Raw genomic sequence first — 18,429 nt, 5'->3', positions numbered from 1 at the left:
TAGTACTGGGTACGTTTCTGAAGAGCATTTGGAAATTTTTGGAAATTATTTCTGTGGACTATATTTGCACCATTTAAAAAATTTTAATGTATCCTCCTCAAAAAGAACTTGCAGGATAATGAAGCTGGTTTGGCTATGACTGGTAAGGTGACCAAGAAAATTTCCTTGAGAGGCAACAAGGTATAGTGGGAAGACATGAAGTAAGACAAAAAGTGGTTTGCAATCTAGTTCAATCTTTAACAAAGGTAACCTGATGCAGGTATATATGCACTCTCAGTCTCATTTTCTTCTGGTAAGAGAAGGCAATGATCCTCACCTCTAAGTTATTTTGTAGCACAGACAAGGTGATTAATGCATAAATTTTATTTCATTTCTTGGTTGCAGTACACATTACCTTGAATTTAACAAGTTGCGGAATTTATAAGAACTAAGAGATCACCTGTCATCTTCAAAATTAAAAGATTCATAGAGAATATAAAGAGATATTTTGTGTTAATATTTCATTTCACCTCCAATTATTTTCATTCTTAATAACTGGAAAGTGAGTATGAAGTTCATCATCAATGATATTAACACTTGGTTCATCTCTAGCTTCCTACCATTTATTGGTGATTTTTCCATTAACCGTTTGCTTCCAGAGAATGAGATGAAAAAAGAAAATGACATAAAACTTTATTAGCATCTCTGGTAACAAGTTGAACAAGGAAACAATTTGAACTATGGATCAAAATGAGTTCAGACTCCTAATTCCTGTCTGTTGATGATTTAAAAGCCTGAAGTCAAGCACAGATGCTATGGACATCACAGTTTCAGGCTTTAGGAAAATGACAGTGACAATACTGGAAGTGGCTGTTTGTTTAGGGGGGAAATGAGCAGCAATAATGGTGGGGAACTATTGAGGAGGAAACTCAGTAGTGCTTTACTATCTCTAAGCCTTCAGTATCATCAGCACCTCTGTGCCTCCATTCTGACTAAAAATCCATACAAATGTGCTTTAAAAACTTACAAAATGGTAGCCTTCAGGTGAGTATATGCAGTCACATTTCTGGAAATAGCTAACCTGTTGTTTGCCTAACCAAGCCTCTAGAGTGAATTCAAATCATTTTTCAAAGCTTTAGGAAGGAAAGAAACATTCACAAAATGGGGAAAGATACCTGTGGGAAGGGAACAAAAAGGATGTGAGAAAACAGCAGGAAAAACTACCTGAAGAGGGTTTCAGTACATCAAAAACCATAATGTCAAGGAGAAGTTGATCTTTCATTCTTGTAACCAGCTGAGGAAATTCTGCCTTGAGCATCTGCTAGTAAGGATAGGAAAAAGGGAAAACTCATTTTGCCAAACTCAGATCCCATCCATAGCTGATGAGTCCTAACTTTAGAGGTTAAAAAACAATTGAGCCCTTTGAGCCTGGAGCTTCTTTGGAAATGAGCATGGTGTGGACACATCCTTTGAATTCTTTTCTTTTGCCCCATTTGTACTTACCCCTCCCCCCCTTCTCCCTGCCTTCTTTCCTTCTTTCCTGTCTTGCCTTTCTTCTCTAGCTTAGAGTCAATTTGTATTTCTTGAGCAGGAATAGTGACCATATTAGACTTACCATATTCCTTTCCTCCTAAGAAAACAGTAAAGGACCAAGAAGATATCACTACTGACACGTATAAAAGTGCCAGGTACAACATGGTGAGGTCGGAAAAAATGGAATGGAATCATCAGGAAAGGTTTTTTGGAAGGGGTAACCTGAAGTATTCATTCAAGTGAAGAGAGCCACACAAGATATTAATAAGAGGTATCCAGAAGAATTTCATTAAAATGCAATTTTTGCAGCAATGCTTAAGAGGCAGAAGATGCAGACCAGTTGTGGGATAGCATAAAACATGTGGGGATAAAGGCCCACTCATACATTGCTAGTGGGACTGCAAAATTGATGCAGCTACTATGGAAAGTGGTATGGACATTCCTCAGAAAACTTGGAATGGAACCATTATTTGACCCAGTTATCCCACTCCTAGGTTTATACCCAAAGGACTTAAAGCCAGCATACTAAAAAGACTAAGCCACATCAATGTTTACAGCAACTCAATTCACAATAACTAAATTATGGAACCAACCTAGGTGCCCTTCAACAGAGGAATGGATACAGAAGTTATGGCATATATGGAATATTACTCAGCCTTAAAGAATGAAATGATGGCATCTGCTGGTAAATGGATGGAACTGAAGAATATCCTGCTAAGCAAAATAAACCAATCCCAAAGAACAAAAGGCCTAATGTTTTCTCTGATATGCAATGCTAATTCACAATAAGCGATGGGGTTGGGATAGGGAAGAATAAAGGTACTTTGGATTAAACAGAATGAAACGAGGGGAGGGAGTATGAGGTTAGGAATGATAGTAGAATGAATTGGACTCTATTACCCTATGTGCATATATGATTACATGACCAATGTAACTCTACATCATATACAACCAGAAGAAAGAGAAGTTATACTCCATTTATGTATGATGTGTCAAAATGTATTCTACTGTCATGTATAACAATTAGAGCAAAATAAATAAATAAAACATTTTAGGAACTAAGAAAGAAGTTGAGGTATGATTTAGAAAAGAGAAATAACTGTCTTTGTTGGACCATGAACACAAGATACCTGTTTTCTGGCAAGAAATCATGAAAACATAATAGCATTGATCTTTAAATATTTTATATTAAATCTTCAGTAAATTCACACAATGAGAAGAAATACATTTTGTTTAGAAGTCTAAAGACCATTTGACTTTCCTCATATGTTTTTAGAGCAATGTTTTTAATGTTTTCAATATTCTTGGAAATATTTTCTAAAATCCTTTTTGGAATAAATCATGACAGGAAGTAGGATCTAGAGTTAGCATTAGCCATGGTGTCATATTGAATTATGATCCCTAATTACACAAACCTTCAGGTTATGCATGCTTAAAGAGTCTAGAATGAAGCAGGAGAACAAATACATAAGTGATGCTCCATTAGCTCTTCTCCAGTTCATCATATAGAAAAATGATTCCATCTTTGGATTTTGGAGTTGGTAGGCACGCACATCCTTGTGCATGGCACTGCATTCTTTCATAGGTAAAACTCATTCAATTTGTTAAATTTATTCAACTCATTCAATTTGTAATTTTATTTGTCTTCTCAATCTTAATCTCTCAGCTTTTTCTTCCTGGCATTGTTAGCAATGTGATTTGTTTCTACTAACTTTCTTGTTACCAAAATTACTTTAACATTGGGCCTTAAAATATAGAAGCAGGTTTGTACGTATCTATGTAAGTATTACTAGAAAAAAGGTGCTATATTTAGAGATAAAATAAATTCACCAGTAGGAAATAATCCATGAATAATAATAATTTTAAGGAAAATTTTTAGAATTTTCTATGAATTAGTATCCACCTGTAGGTGTTGGCTATGAGATACAGTACACAGCTTTCTGATGACACTTTTAATATCTTATTTAAGAGCTTATGGGAAAAAAGTGATTTTGAGTTTCAAATATAGCCTGTCACTATTCCAAATTCTGCATCCTCAGCTAGTGACAAATGGTATTCATCATGGATTTTCCTGAACTATTTCTCACAATTCTGAAGATTAAATGTACATACTTTTATAACAAAAACACGTTAACCTCCCAGGGTATTTCTTGATGTTAAAATGTGCTACCATACATTAAATGCACATAATTGGCACACCTGGAATGTCATTACCAGAATGGTATCTTAAGATGAGAATGCTGACCTGTCCCACTTTTACTCAGAGTGTGAAAAGCCACGTGGTCCTGATCCTTTGCTGGGACTCTTGTGTAAACCCAAGACAATAGTCTGTGCTGGTGGAGGTCAAACACTCAGAATTCACAGTGTCCTCGTCATCACCTATATGATGCTTCTCATATGTACAGGTCTCCCTGTGTCTCCTGCAGAGTTCATCCCAATCCTACAGTAGACTTTGTGATTTTCACTGTAACACCTGTGGTTTCATGTTTGATAGTGCCCATTATGTGTCATTGATCAAAAATCTTTCAAAAACTCCTGAGCTTTTGATCTGGCCTTCAGGTCCCCTCCCCCATTCTAGGCCCATCTCATCTTTCTGAAGCTATTTTACTCTTACAACTCCCATCTCACAATTATAAAGCCACCTAATGTTACTTAAATAATTTTGAATCATTGATCTCTGCTTAAATTGTCCAGGGGCCTTTCTAAGCCTTGCCATTCCTCCAGGTCCCAGCTACAGTTCCCAGGCATCATAGTCTGAATCCCTAGAATGGATTATCCACACCATTTATTAGGTATTTATCAAATGTTTTCTTATATTGTTACATTTTACCTTTATACCTAATCTCCCAAAAGAGACAATAAACCTAATAATGTGAGGTTCTGTAAGATACATCTTTTTGCAAAGCTTCATATCATTATGGCCTGGTAGAATGTTTTGCATATGGTTTATGAATAATTCCTATATTTAGTAACTGTAATGATAACTATAAAGCATTGCAATTTAGTAGTAAAAGCAGTTCCAAGCCTTTCTAATAGTAACCAAATAGCCTAGAAATGGGAAAATATAAGTTTTCAATATTATTCCAAAAGAAGGTAATAGAAAACTCCAGAAATACTAGACAGTTATCTCATCTTTTTAAACTATAAATCAAAACTTCTCTACTTTCTCTCCTCGGCAATGTAGCCTTTGTTACTTACTAGCATAGCAGTCATGTATGCTCTTCCTCAATGCCATAAACTGAGAAAGAAAATTTTCACTTTCTATTGAAATTTTGAAATGTCACTACTATCATTTTCTCATTTACTTGTCAACTTTTTTTAATCAAGTGCTTATTTTTTGTTGCACAATTAGGCTTCTTTCATTGACCTGAATACATACAGGCCCTGTCAGAAACAAATTTTTAGCGATAATCACAGCTTTCATGTAACACATCAGACCCTGTTATTTTGAAAATGACATGACCAATAATGGGGTCCTTTAATCTGAACTTTTTAAAGACTACTAAGAGAGATGAATAAATATATTGATACAAAGATTTTTTTGTCACTATATGGATCTGAACATATAATAATTATTATACTGTTCTATAAAAATTTTAGTATCTTAAAATTCTGAGCTAATTTTTCTTTAAGTTTTTGTGCTATGAATCCATCAAGAATATAAAAGATTTAGTTGGTAGTTTCTATATTATTTTGTGCTCTCTGGACATGTTCATTATGTCAAAAGTCATCATTTTGAGCTCAAAAATTACAAAATATACAGGAATTTAATAACCTATTGATTTTGTTTGGAGCAGATAATGCTCAGGAATTCCTATAGCATTTAAAAAATTTAAGACAAACCATAGTCTAGTTGAAAATATTTGTGAGAGGCCTAACTGATAAAGGACTGTTATTCAGAATATACTAAGAACTCTTACAGCTCAATGTGAGAAGCAAACAACCTGATAATAAGTATGCCAAAGACCTTAACAGACACCTTACCAAAGAACACACTCAGATGGCTTGTAAATGTGGGAAAGTATGCTCAATGTCAATATCACTGAGGAAGTATGAATTAAATAGCAACGAACTATCACTATGCACCTATTTCAATGGCCAAAATCTGTAACAGTGACACCACCAAACACTGTCAAGGATGCTGAGTCACAGGAATCCTCACTCACTGCTGGTGGAAATGCAAAATGGTATAACCAATAGGGAGACCATTTGGCAGTTTCTTACAGAACTATACATACCCTAACCCTAAAATCCATCCACTGTATTCCTTGTTATTTACCCAAGTGAATGAAAAATTTATGTCCACACAAAACCTGCACACGGATGTTTATAACAGCTTTATTTGGCATTGCCCAAACTTGGACACAACCAAGTTGTCTTAGATGAATGGGTGAAAGACTGTGATTCAGCCAGATGATGGAATATTATTTAGTGCTAAAAACAATCTACCAAGTAATGAAAAGACATGAGGGAACTTACAAGAAATCAATCTAAACAGCCTACATACTATGTCATCCCAACTTTATGGAATTCTGGGAAAGACAAAACTGGAGACAGCATGTCATGGTTGCCAGCATTTTAGGGGTGAGAGGGAGGAATAGGTAGAGCACAGAGGATTTTTAAGGCAGTGAAATGATTCTGAATGATAGGATAATGTGGGCACATGTCATACATTTGCCAAAACTCACAGAATGTACACCACAAAGAGTGAATACTAATGTAAACTGTTGATTTTGGGGGATAATGATGCTCCATAGAGGCATTCCTCTATAACATCATCACCAAAATCTTACTTTAAAGTAAGGAGAATATCAACGTGGCCCCACTCTTACCCTGAATACTACTGAAAGCAGTAGTCCTGGTCCTGCCTCCCTGACCTTGTGTCACTCAGGAGAAGTCTGTGGTGAAGATCAAGCACTCTAAGGGGCCCTGGTGACTGATCCAGTTTTTGGCACCCAAACATTAAATGGCTAAAATTGTGAGAAAAAATAGAAAACATATTCTGTTCTCATAATTGTCCCTACAAATCTACCTAGGGACCTGGTTCTTCTGCTTCCACTGTAAAAAATAATAATTAACACACCTATTTTTGTGGTTACCCTCAAATAGTAAAAGTTATCTGTTGTCACTATCATTTCTCAAATAGTTTCTGTTCAGAAAGGAATATGTCTTTCTAGCATTGTAATAAAAATCCAAATTTTATTCAAAATTAAGCTTCTCCCTTTGTTTCATGCTCGATGTTTGACTTTTATAATGACCCTTCTTTATCGGATAATTATCTGAGGTTTCAGACTCCTCTGTGCCTGAAATATTAAAAGGGAGAAGAGATAAGGGGGCAGGAAAGCTACATATGTACTACAGACTTTGGACTCTCTTGGTAATTTTCTGCATTTTTCAGAGACACTTATCTGCGCTTAATTTCTCCCTGAAGGTATAACTTAGTTGGTGGACCTTCTCTGTTCACTCTATTACATTTTTTCCTTCAGACCATGGGAATGTGTTCCATTATCCCCCAACAATGGTTCTTGGAAAAGCACTGAGAAAAAGTTCATTTAGCTCTCTCTCTTGATGGCCCACATCTGCTCTTAGACCCATCAGATGTAGCAATTCATTCCTTCCAAACATCATCTACTTTTTGTTTGGCCACTAAACAGGTAGCTCCATCCACAGGCTTTATTTTGAGATTTATTAAACCTGAGTCAGATACTAGTTGCTGTTTCTCGCAGGTTCCAAGGGAGGCTTAAAGCCTTGCTCAATAGGCTCAGGAAGAAGCAAAAATATCCCCTCCTTCCCCTCGTCACCACTGTAAAGTTGGTGACATTCATAGCACCTCCTCCAACAGAGTCCTCTTTTTAGTGTTCAAGTTCCCTGGTCTTTTCAGTTCAACCCTTAACATACTTTCAATGTAAGTAAGAGGCTCAAGGTCCCTAAGCATGATTCAAGACATTTTCTATATAGAGTCTACCTAGTCACTCTAGCACTTCACTCAGTTTGAGTGGGAGTAATTGGCTCCTATTATCATGAGGCCTCAACTGCCATTGAGGCTAAAAGAGTTCAAGTTCCACCACTGGCTCACTCTTAGGATTTATGAATATAAATCATGGCTTGCATAGTAATAGGACATGTTTGATACATTTCTTTTAACCATTATCTTCCCAGAAGATGACATTTTCCCATGTTCTATTGGTAGTTGCTTAATGTATGTGATTATAAGCTCTGTGAGTTCAGAAACTGTATCTGCTATTCTCTATATAGCTGTGGATCACCTACCATAGTGAAATTCATCTAAAGAGTTGTTGAAATATTATCTCTACCCTGCAAGAATTTGCTAAAGATATAAAAAATTATAAAGATATAAAAAAATACTTTGAATTCACAGAAGTTGATGAGATTGAAGAGACACTGAATTGCTAAAACACAGTCTGCTTCTATATTCACAGATTCAGCAACCAGACTCAACCAAATTTACATTTTATATAAAGGAATTTGTGCATCCTTGGATTTTGGTATCTGCAGGGGTTGAGGGTCCTGAAACCAATTCCCTATGGATAGAGAAGGAAGACTGGAATAAAAGGGGAGAAATAAGCAATATATTTTTTTACTACATAAAGATTTTATAAATACGAACATTAGCGGCAAATTAAATGCTGCCGAGTTGAAATACAACTTTGAGATTTAAAATGTGCAATAAATAAATATTCTGATGAAGAGGAAATATATAGCAGATTTATAATAGCAATACTTTCACCCAATGATAGTTTAAATCATTCCCTTTTTAATACTCACAAGTCCTACATGATAAGGACGCTTCAGAATTATAATTAATGTAAATCATTGATAATCTTTCTAATAAAATAATTTACCTCTGTTTTTGTGGTCAGGTAAACTTTCAAAAGTGGAATCTATACACATATAATTACTTTAGATACTTCCTTGTTGCCTATAAAATGCAGTTGGGGAAGGCAGAGAAAAAAAAAAAAACAGTTGTTCAGATAGGAAACTGAAAACAAATTAGTCCCAAATAAGCTGACATTTATGAAGTAATTCTCATACTTATAAATTGCCTTCTTGCAGGAAACAGACCTTATCCTGACTTTTAATATTTCAATGCACCGATCTTGGTGGATGGAGAATGGACCAGGATGTATGGTGACGTCAGTGACACCCGCCCCAGACTGGGCCCCAGAAGACCATCGCTACATCACGGTCTCAGGGTGTTTTTTGGAGTACCAGTACATAGAAGTGGCTCATAGTTCCCTCCAGATTATCCTCGCAGTAAGTGTTGACAGCCAACCACTTCTTCTACTGCTTCTGGAATTGTTTTATTTCTGGGCAAACTCAGTGCCCGCAAATGGAATCAATGTGTGGGGTCCCCCCACCCCCACTAATTAATGCCACTTTTATTAAGAATATGTTAAACCAAGCTATCCCCTGGACAATGCATGCTGATTTTCTTCAGCAATCACAAAATGGCCTTTAACATCATCAGCATTTTCCATAGGAAATCCAACCAGTTAATATTTGATTATCTGACTTTGGTAGACTTTTCCAAAGATTCTAAAGAAAGATCAGAGGGTTTTCACAGCTAACACTCAATGTACCTAAACAAATGAAATTTCAATAGACACTTTCTCCCTCGTTGTTTCTTTTGATCGTGCCAGCAAGTGGATTTCTCTTCTTCATTTGTCCTCTGCCATACTTTCTTCTTCCTAGATTTCCCCTGGGCACTGTCCATCACCTATTATTCACTCTCCCTCCTTTCTGAACAAGTCAACTTTTCTTTAAATTCTAGCTCTAGTCTTTCATGCTGCCATGTTTCATGGGATTTTACCAGTAAACAGTCCTCTCATCAGGAGGAAGTAGGAGTTATAAATAAGAAATGTATATAATATATGCTTATGTTTTATAAAATAAATCATATTACATTGTATTATAACAAAGATAAATAAAAACATCTCTTTCTCAAGAAGAACTATCACTAAGGCTAGCTGCATAATATTGTGAGATTTACCTTGTTAAGGCAATTTTGTTTTATATGAATCCATTTAATCATTATAGATTCTAGAACCCTATATATTTTTTCTTAGATTCCATGTAGATCTGAGGTTAAGTTGCATGTCTTAAAATTGTTAACCAAAAATAATGCAAGTACAATCTGCTTTTTATCTCTTTCTTTGAGGATGATATGGGTTCACAATTAAATAACAAGAGATAAATTCTGCATAGAAAGGCACCAATTAGTTCACATGAAATTCTTCAATAATTGAAATCATGTACCATGACATATATGTCATATGCATGTTATGATAGACTATAGGTACACTGTGCTAGTAAACACGTCCTAAGTCCTTATGACTTAAATATCATACAGGTTTATTCCACGTGTCAGCAGGAGGCTCTACAATCAGTGTCACTAAGGAAACAAGGCTAGTGGAGCAACCACCAACCCAATTATCATGGATTGCCATGCCCAAGATCACAGAGAGGTGTGGATTTTCCACATTGGTACATGCATGGCCCTGCCAGGGAGAAGCAGCTCGTTCTTCACAGTTTATTGTCTATCACTATAGTCAGACAGTCCCATTAAACACAAAATGGCCAAAAAGGAGGGAGAACACTAAATATTTCAAGATCAGTAAGAATAAATTCCAGAAAATTTGAATTATGTTCTTGGCTAAAGTACTAAGTGGTCTTTCCCTAATAAGTCCAACCTGAGACACTTTTTCAAATAAACAAAATTTTCTGTATTCATGTTGACCTCTAAAATGGTTCATTTTCCTTATTATAAAGATAAGTTAGATTTGGTGACATGGTAATAGCTATTTAATTCTTTAAAAACATTTAAATAGTATTGAATCTCACATAGGAAAGGTGAAATACTTCTGAGACTTAGAGACAAATTAAATGTCAATACAGATGTTTTAGAGTAGGGTTTTAAACAAAGCTTTTTTTGTATTATCCCTCCCTCCCTCCCCTTCTTTTTTACTCTATCTTCAACATTTTGGCAAACTTTCACCTACATTTCAAGGATGATGTAAAGACGCAGTTTACTCGTAAGTAGTTATATATGACACTTCTAGAGGGTTATTGAAATGTGTGTGTGTGTGTGTGTGTGTGTGTGTGTGTAACTTTATTCACATAAAATTTTGGCACAGGGAATTTTCAAAGTACATTTGGACGTAAAAGTATATGTTAAGTCTGTCATACTGCACAGAGAAAAAACATTTTTACATAAGTAAAATCAATCTGTAAAGTGAAGGTGCCTAGAATGCAAAGGTGAATGGAAGTCCCTACGAGAAAACCTGGACAATAATTCAGATAACTGGCATTCCTTTCCGTTTACACTGTCCCCTGATGGAATGAAAATTCATTTTAGCAAACCATCAAAGATTGTGGCATCTTTATTTCTTTCTCTTCACCTGGTCTTCCTTCTTGGGGTGGGGTTGGGAGGGTTCTTTTGCTATGCTGATTGTGGAACACCTGAGAGCAAGTTAGCAACTTGCATGCCTAAGAAACTATCTGTAGAAGTTTGAACACTTTTTGCCTTTAGGCTTCCTTGTCTAGCCAGTCTCTGGCTGAAAGTGCCTGCAGTACAGAAGACTGAACCAATCTTAACTAGAATTTATAAGGCAAACCAGCCTGAAAGGTCTTATCTTGAACAATTTGCTCAGGCAGAGCAAATGCCTTATTGGAAGCCCTCCAAAGGTATTTTCCTGTACTCTTGCTGATCACTTCTGCTGTAATGATTAAGTGATGAAATAGTGTCTGGACTCTCTGCTCCTCCCCTTTTGTATTATTCAGATCATCCTTCTGACAGTCAAATATTCAGTTCAATCCAATATAGGGAATACTTCTGAGTGCTTGTCCCTGAAGTATCTAGAAAAGCAAAGACAACAGGATCCCTGATTTTGAAGATGTCACAGTTTAAAAGGGAGCAGGGTTCCCGAGGGTACAAACCAGGTTTAAACAGGCACACTGAGGGCTGTGGTAGATAGAGGATGCAGTTCATGCAGTTTGGGGCATAGTCTTGGCTTCTTAGTTTCATACTGCTTCTTGTAATGTCAGCTAACCTCTCATTCTGATTGTTTCCATTAGTCTCCCTTCTGGGATATCTGGCTTAGACTTACTTTCATAAACTACTGCTTTTCCAGCTATTGCTCTTGATTAACTCCAAATCTCTCCAGCTTTTTCTCTACCCTCACTCAGCCTTTTTTTCACAGATATCTAACCCCCAGAATGCCTGTCATTGCCTTGTTCAGTTTTCTGCCAATCAACTTCTGGCTGATTTTGAAATTAGCATTCACAAAACCCACATTTGCATCTCACATACATAGACATCTCCCATCTACAGCCAAAGGAAGATGAGTATAATATCCACATAATTGAGAAGAGGGACTATTAATCACACAGCCTCCAGCCAAGCAGAAAAGGCTGCCAGAGCACCATAATGATGAGCCAGGAGTAAGGTTTCCAGATTTCTCCTCCTCCAGCAGCATTTTTTCTAGTTTGTATCAGATATTACATTCATAAGGCATATAGGTGTGCACAGCTTTAATAAAACCATTTTTTAAAAACTCCACACTTACCAAGTAGATAAAATGTGTATGGGGAGAGCAAGGTGATCAACTAGGGAGGTGGTAGTGTTCACATTACAAAAAAATTGATTGGATTTCCCAAACAATGTGTAATTGGAATTGCACAGGTTAGGAAATATGTTCACATGAATTCAATCTTATGACCATGTAACTATCCTGTGAGTGCGGCATAACAGGTTGGAAGCCCTTCCTAAGATGTTTAGTTAGTAAAGAGGGACTGTGGACATGCTTTTTCTTGTATCAAGTTTGGGAGATTGTCTTCAAACTGAATGCTGTAACAACTAATGGATAATGGATTACTGAATGGGTTACTGAGTTCCTCAGTGAATGCTGTGATTGATTAGCTACTTCTGCCATTGGTGAGGAAAATGGTTATGTATATACCTAATTTATTATGCACATATTAGACTTCCTTTCCGTAACCAACACAATGAAAAAAGAATATGTTTTACAAACAAATATACATAAATGATACTTTAAGGGAAAACATATATTGGAATAACTGAAGTAAATATTTGTTAAAATATGTGTTAAAATTCCCAGTAATTCATTGGTAAATTAAGCCTTTAATCTCTCTTTTCTCTAGCCACATCCAGAGAATCAATATTTCTAAATTTTATACAAACCTCTCCAACCAAAATTGCTTGGTTTTGTTTTTCTTTATTTCCTTTACTATTTCCTTACTTCCGACATACTTCTAAATTCATGGCAGATTGACTATTAATTTTTTTTTTTTTTTGGAGACTAGCAGAGGATATTGATAAAAATGTAAATAAGCTTACCACTTCCCACAGCCATTAGATGTGGCTTAGAAATCATATACAAATTAGCAAGGAAGCCATTGAAGACTTTAGAGAAACTTTATTTTCTTTTGTTTGTTTGTTTGTTTGTTTGTTTGTTGGCACCAGGAGTTGAACCCAGGGGGCCTTAACCACTGAGCCACTTCCCCCATCCCTTTTTAGTTTTTATTTTGAGACAGGTCTTTCTAAGTTGCTTAGGGCATCCCTGAGTTGCTGAGGCTGATTTTGAACTTGGGATCCTCATGCCTCAGCCTCCCAAGCTGCTGGGATTACAATAGCGCACCACTATGCCCATCTAGAAAAAGTTCTAATACCCCTTGCATAGCTTATAGCTAAATCTAATTTAGTATTTAAGTTCCCCCTTCAGATAAATCTAGTACCTATTTAGAAAACTTGGTATAAGTGCATGAAATCATTATTCAACAGATCACAGATTTAAAAATTGCTGTAAATCAAATGTGTGCCTTTAGATCCATGAAGTCACAGATGTTCTCATTATTCTCAGTTAAAAATTTATAATTGTCATTTATCTTGCCAAGCCGTACCACTGGTGAAGAAATTTTCTAACTTTTGAATCCCTTAATACAAGTTGATTTGAGTGATGGGTGAGTCTTGCTTTGTTGATTTTGTGTGTGGTACAGGCTTTTGAGTGGCCTTATTGTGTGGATTGCTCATTGGTGTCTCTAATTGAGAAACACATTTGATTGTTAAAAAACCGATTATGACTTTCATGCCACCTAGGCATTGCTTGCTATCAGCCATGTAAGCTTTACATCTAAGTTCTAAAGCGAGAAGTGGAGAAATGGAGTGAGCTGATACTCAGTTGCAGCTATATTCAGAAACCATATGGTTGCCATGGGGATACCCTGTGTTCTATTTATTTGAACTGAAAACTTAAAACAGAGTTTTAAGAAAAAAAGGAAGTTTGCTTTGGTTGATTTCACAGTGAAAAATGATTTAGTCATTTAAATTATAAGTTGATTTTGCTATTTTATGAACTAAATTAGCCAGATCTGCAACTACATAGTTTAAATAAAAAATATACTCAAAGCCCATGATTTTTTAATTAAGAAAAATATATTTAAATTAAATAATATTTCAATATTTCCCAAATTTTTATATATTTATATATATATATAATATATATATATGGTCAGGCTAGGTGGCTTTAAGAGAGTTAGGGGTATAATTAATAACTATTTATTATGTCTTGGTAGTGTTTTTGGTATACTTCCCAGAAATTGTTGTTGCAAATTGAACAATTTCCAATTCTTTGTTTTTATTAAAATTGAAAGAAACCTTAATAAACTTGTAACTTGGTAGATTATTTGAAATAATTTTTGTGATAGCTAATTATGGAAATTGTGCAACTTAGAATGAGTCATAGAAATTGGGTGATATCATTATAAAGAACTGCATCCACTATTCAATTTAGGAAAAATATTTTTCAGTGCTTAAACCTAAAAAAATACTAGATATTGAATCATGCTGAACTGTGTCCCATTCTAATACAAATAATAAATGGATTTAAATACACTTTTATTTTCATACATAAAAACTTAGGTCAGGGGCTGGGGATATATAGCTCAGTTGGTAGAGTGCTTGCCCAAGGCCCTGGGTTCAATCCTCAGTATCGACAAAAAAAAACAAAGAAAACAACAACAACAAAAAACTTTGATCAGTTTGGACAGACTAGTTTGTTTAAATCAAAAGTATAAAATAATAATTATGAGAATAATACCATTATTAACATTCTTAAATGAGAATACCTTTTTTAACACTTACCGCCTTATGAATATACACAAATATACACATTTATATATATGCATCTAAATTTGTTACAAAGTAGTATGAGTAACTGGCCAATAATACAACTTTCAAGTAATAAACATATTTAATTAGAACAAAATTCTGTAAAAGCAATGTACTGTAGTGGCAGTACAAATTCAAAAAGAAAATGAACTACATAAAATTTATAATCCTTAAGAATATGTACACATGTGTCAGGGTGAATTTGAAATCACAGTGATATTCCAATTTAATTGGATATATTTAAATGGATAACATAATAGATCTCTTTAAAATCTATTAATATTTATAATGTACCAAAATAAATAGATCTTTTGCAATTAAATTAGTTCATATTGCCCAGAATGACTAATAGATTAAATGAACTCCTTATCAAAATCTCAGTGGCATTTTTTACAGGAACAGAAAAACAGTCCTAAAACTCATATGAAACAACAAAACACTCTGACTAACCAAAGCAGTCTTAAAGACCACAAAGTTGGAAGTATCATTCTTCTCGATTTTAAAAGAATTGCAAATCCACAGTAATTAAAACAGCTGGGTACTGGCATCAAGACAAATATAGACTAATGGAACAGAATGGAGACCCAAAATAAATCCACGTATATATGATCAACTGATCTTTTACAAGACTGTCATTTCAACTAATTAAAAAACAAATAAAGCATTCAATGCAAATGCACATAATTTTCAGATAAAATTTTTAAGATCTTTTCATGATACATAGGGGCAGAAATGAGCACTACTCTAAAACAGTGATTCTCAACCCTGAGAATCGGAATTTCCTTCTGATTTGTTTAAAGGATTGCCATGCCAGGAACTCCTGAAAATTCTGTTTACTTAGACCTCAGGTAAGGTCTTTGGTGGGTGTGATTTTCAAAATTTTCACCAAAAATATTAGTGCCTTCCCTTTCTCTTCACTATTGGTCCCTCTGATGTCCTGAATTTCTCAGAAGCATGGGGAATCTGGTCAGGGCAGGTAACTAATTCCAAAGGGCATCCGGGCTCTGGCTGCCTCATCAGCTCCTTCCTGGGTCTTGAGAATTGTTTCTATTCCAGGACATCAGGGTCAGGTCCTTCAAATAATGAACTTCCTATCAAATAATGAATCTGTGCCTCTACACCATGAGTTCTGTATTTCCACCAAACAGTGAGTTGGTGTAGCTCTAGAACTGTAAACAGAATCTTCCAATTCCTAGTCCAGCGTTGAAGATGATACTACCATTTTCTTCTTAAGACTTGCTGTCTGCGGAGTGAGGAGCTGGGCTTCTTCCCTGCTCCCAGGCAGGCTTCACAGCTTGGGGCTTGGCTTGATTCTTGGACATGCTGCTCTGGCTGTGAGTCAGGTCATCAGAAGCACAGACTTTCTTGTCAAAAGTTAGTGGCCCAAGAAACAAAATGAATGTGATATGTCTTTCTGTAGCATCAGGATAGTATCTGCAAATATTCAAAAAAAGAACAAAATGTCAGTGTAAATAGGAAATTTTTCCAAGAATACTTACCGAAATAAGAGAATGGCAAGTTGAATCCAGAGAGGACATTTCTTGACACGTGAGTGTACCAAAACTCATATAAGTAATAAGTTCTACAACTAATTTGAAAACCCCAAGTGGATCTATCCCTGAATGGTAAGAAATACTGTTGTTATTGAATGAATACTATTCAATATGTATTAATATATGCAGTTTAGTGATTATTTTAACCAAAAGTTGATTGACATATAGATAAGATATCAGGGCATTACTCTTTTAATTGATATTGTTCAAAGGAATTTATTAAGGTCTAGAAGAATAATCCATAAGTCTATTCAATATACTCCCATGAACAATATCCTTTTAAAGCATAATGCTACAATGTCTTATCTACAGATGTCAATCAACTTTTGGTAACAGTAATCGTGAAACAGTTAACAGGTCCTGTATTTTATTTTGTTTTATTACTGAAAAGAGCCCTTGTAAATTGATGAAAAAGCAGAGAGCAAGAAATTAAACAGTCTCTGAAATCAAATTAAATGTAGGGTTTTTTTTTTTCATATTTTCTGGAATTCCCTACATGCAAATTCAGAAATATAAGGTAAAATATTCACAGTCTGGGAGTAACAATCCTTAAATATTACACCCAGTTGTATAATAAACTATTTTGTAATTATGAACTAAATGAGATAACATTAAAGAAATTGCCTTGAAAAACAATAAAGGTAATATTATTTATTTTCTCCTTAGCTCAGTTTCTTTCTCTGCTCATTGAGAATACTATAATCCTTTCAGGATAACTCACAATGATGTGCAAAAATGAACTAAATCCTACTAAGTTTACTTACTCCCCAGATATTACTATGATTCTTAAAACCAATATAACACTATTTAGTGTACTGTACCACTAGCCTATGTGCACAGTCCCTTATCAACTATTGTCATCAGTATGCAATCTCTGTTCTATGTCATGTTTAAAGGAGTTGCTTACCTCCTAGGCATTTCACTGTACCTATGGGAATGTTTAGAAACACCACAGAATAAAAATATTAATACATTTAGGATGGCAGTGACAATTACAGACTGCAATGAGTCACCAATGATTTTATTTTCTTAATAACAGGAGATTTAAATTGAATAAACTATTGTGCATAAAGCATTGTGCAATAAACTGTGTATAATACCATTTTCTATATTTAATTGTACAATCATAAATTTATTTCAGAATTAAATAGATTATATTGTCACAAATTATTTTAGAAACAATAAAATACATTAAAGTATACCAAATTACAGTATTTTGTGAAAAATATTACAAGTTTTTGGCCTAAGAATGAAAGGTTGACATCTTCCTTTGAAATGTACAATACCATTATCTTTGGGGATGTTTTTCCAGTCATGATCAATTACTGAGATAACAAAATTCTTAAGAAATAAATCTTCAGTAGCAATTTCCTCTTCACTGGAAATTAAACACAGTGATAGAATAATAGTAGTAGGATGTGTTAGTGTTTCTAAATAAGAGCATGGCATTCTCAAAGGAAGGATATAAACATGATTTATACTGACAGCTATAATATGAGGGATAATTTATTGTTTAGCATGCTATAGTTGAATGGAAAAGAATAAAAATATGGGCAAACACACTTAGGCTAAATGTGTTTACACAGTAGAAGAAGAGCCATCTGTGATATTCTTTCTGTACCTTTTGCTTTAAACGTCTTACAAACGATTTAAAACACTGCTATTCTCAACCCACACGCCCTTCCACACATCATGGTTTGTGATTCCTAATCTGGGTCCTCTCTTCCTCTTCCTCTCCTCACAGCATCATGGCTGCCTTCTCCCTGACTCCACCATTTGTCCTCTCTGCCACCCATTATGTTGAATCCCTCTCAAGCAGGAATTCAAGAGTCAAAACCACGATTTTTCACACACGTATGTTTATCACTTGTAGTCCTCCTAAATTAATTCATGATGATATCTTTATTATACTTAATGAGGTAGTTGCCACATGATTATTTTTGTTAATCCTAATTGCAAATATGGTTCCAGAGACATGGACTGAAGAGAAGAATGCTATAGCTCCAAGAATATTATGAGTTTCTTTCTCTCTTCTTTTATCTTAAAATATATGAGTTTCTCTGCTTTTTTTTAATTGATTTTCAATAGCTCTACCTCTTAAGCTTGGGTTGCATATTATCAGCAAATTTATGAATGATCTATATAGATCATTCCTTT

The 18,429-nt window shown here is 35.0% G+C and overlaps 1 protein-coding gene across 6 annotated transcripts in view; it reads left to right on the top strand.

Moving 5' to 3' along the window:
- Window positions 1-18,429, top strand: part of NKAIN2 (sodium/potassium transporting ATPase interacting 2) — a gene marked incomplete at its 3' end in the record, with an annotated part of 1,065,485 nt that overhangs the window by 877,068 nt on the left and 169,988 nt on the right. For all 6 annotated transcript variants that reach the window (XM_079148273.1, XM_079148271.1, XM_079148272.1 and 3 more), the window contains one exon: window positions 8,587-8,787. In XM_079148273.1, coding sequence (XP_079004399.1) covers window positions 8,587-8,787 — 201 coding nt within the window. The remainder of the gene's footprint in view (window positions 1-8,586; window positions 8,788-18,429) is intronic.

The sequence above is a fragment of the Sciurus vulgaris genome, assembly GCF_902686455.1.
Source record: "Sciurus vulgaris genome assembly, chromosome: 7".
Taxonomy (NCBI): domain Eukaryota; kingdom Metazoa; phylum Chordata; class Mammalia; order Rodentia; family Sciuridae; genus Sciurus; species Sciurus vulgaris.
The sequence above is the reverse complement of the archived record's forward strand: the minus strand, read 5'-3'. Positions and strand labels throughout refer to the sequence as shown.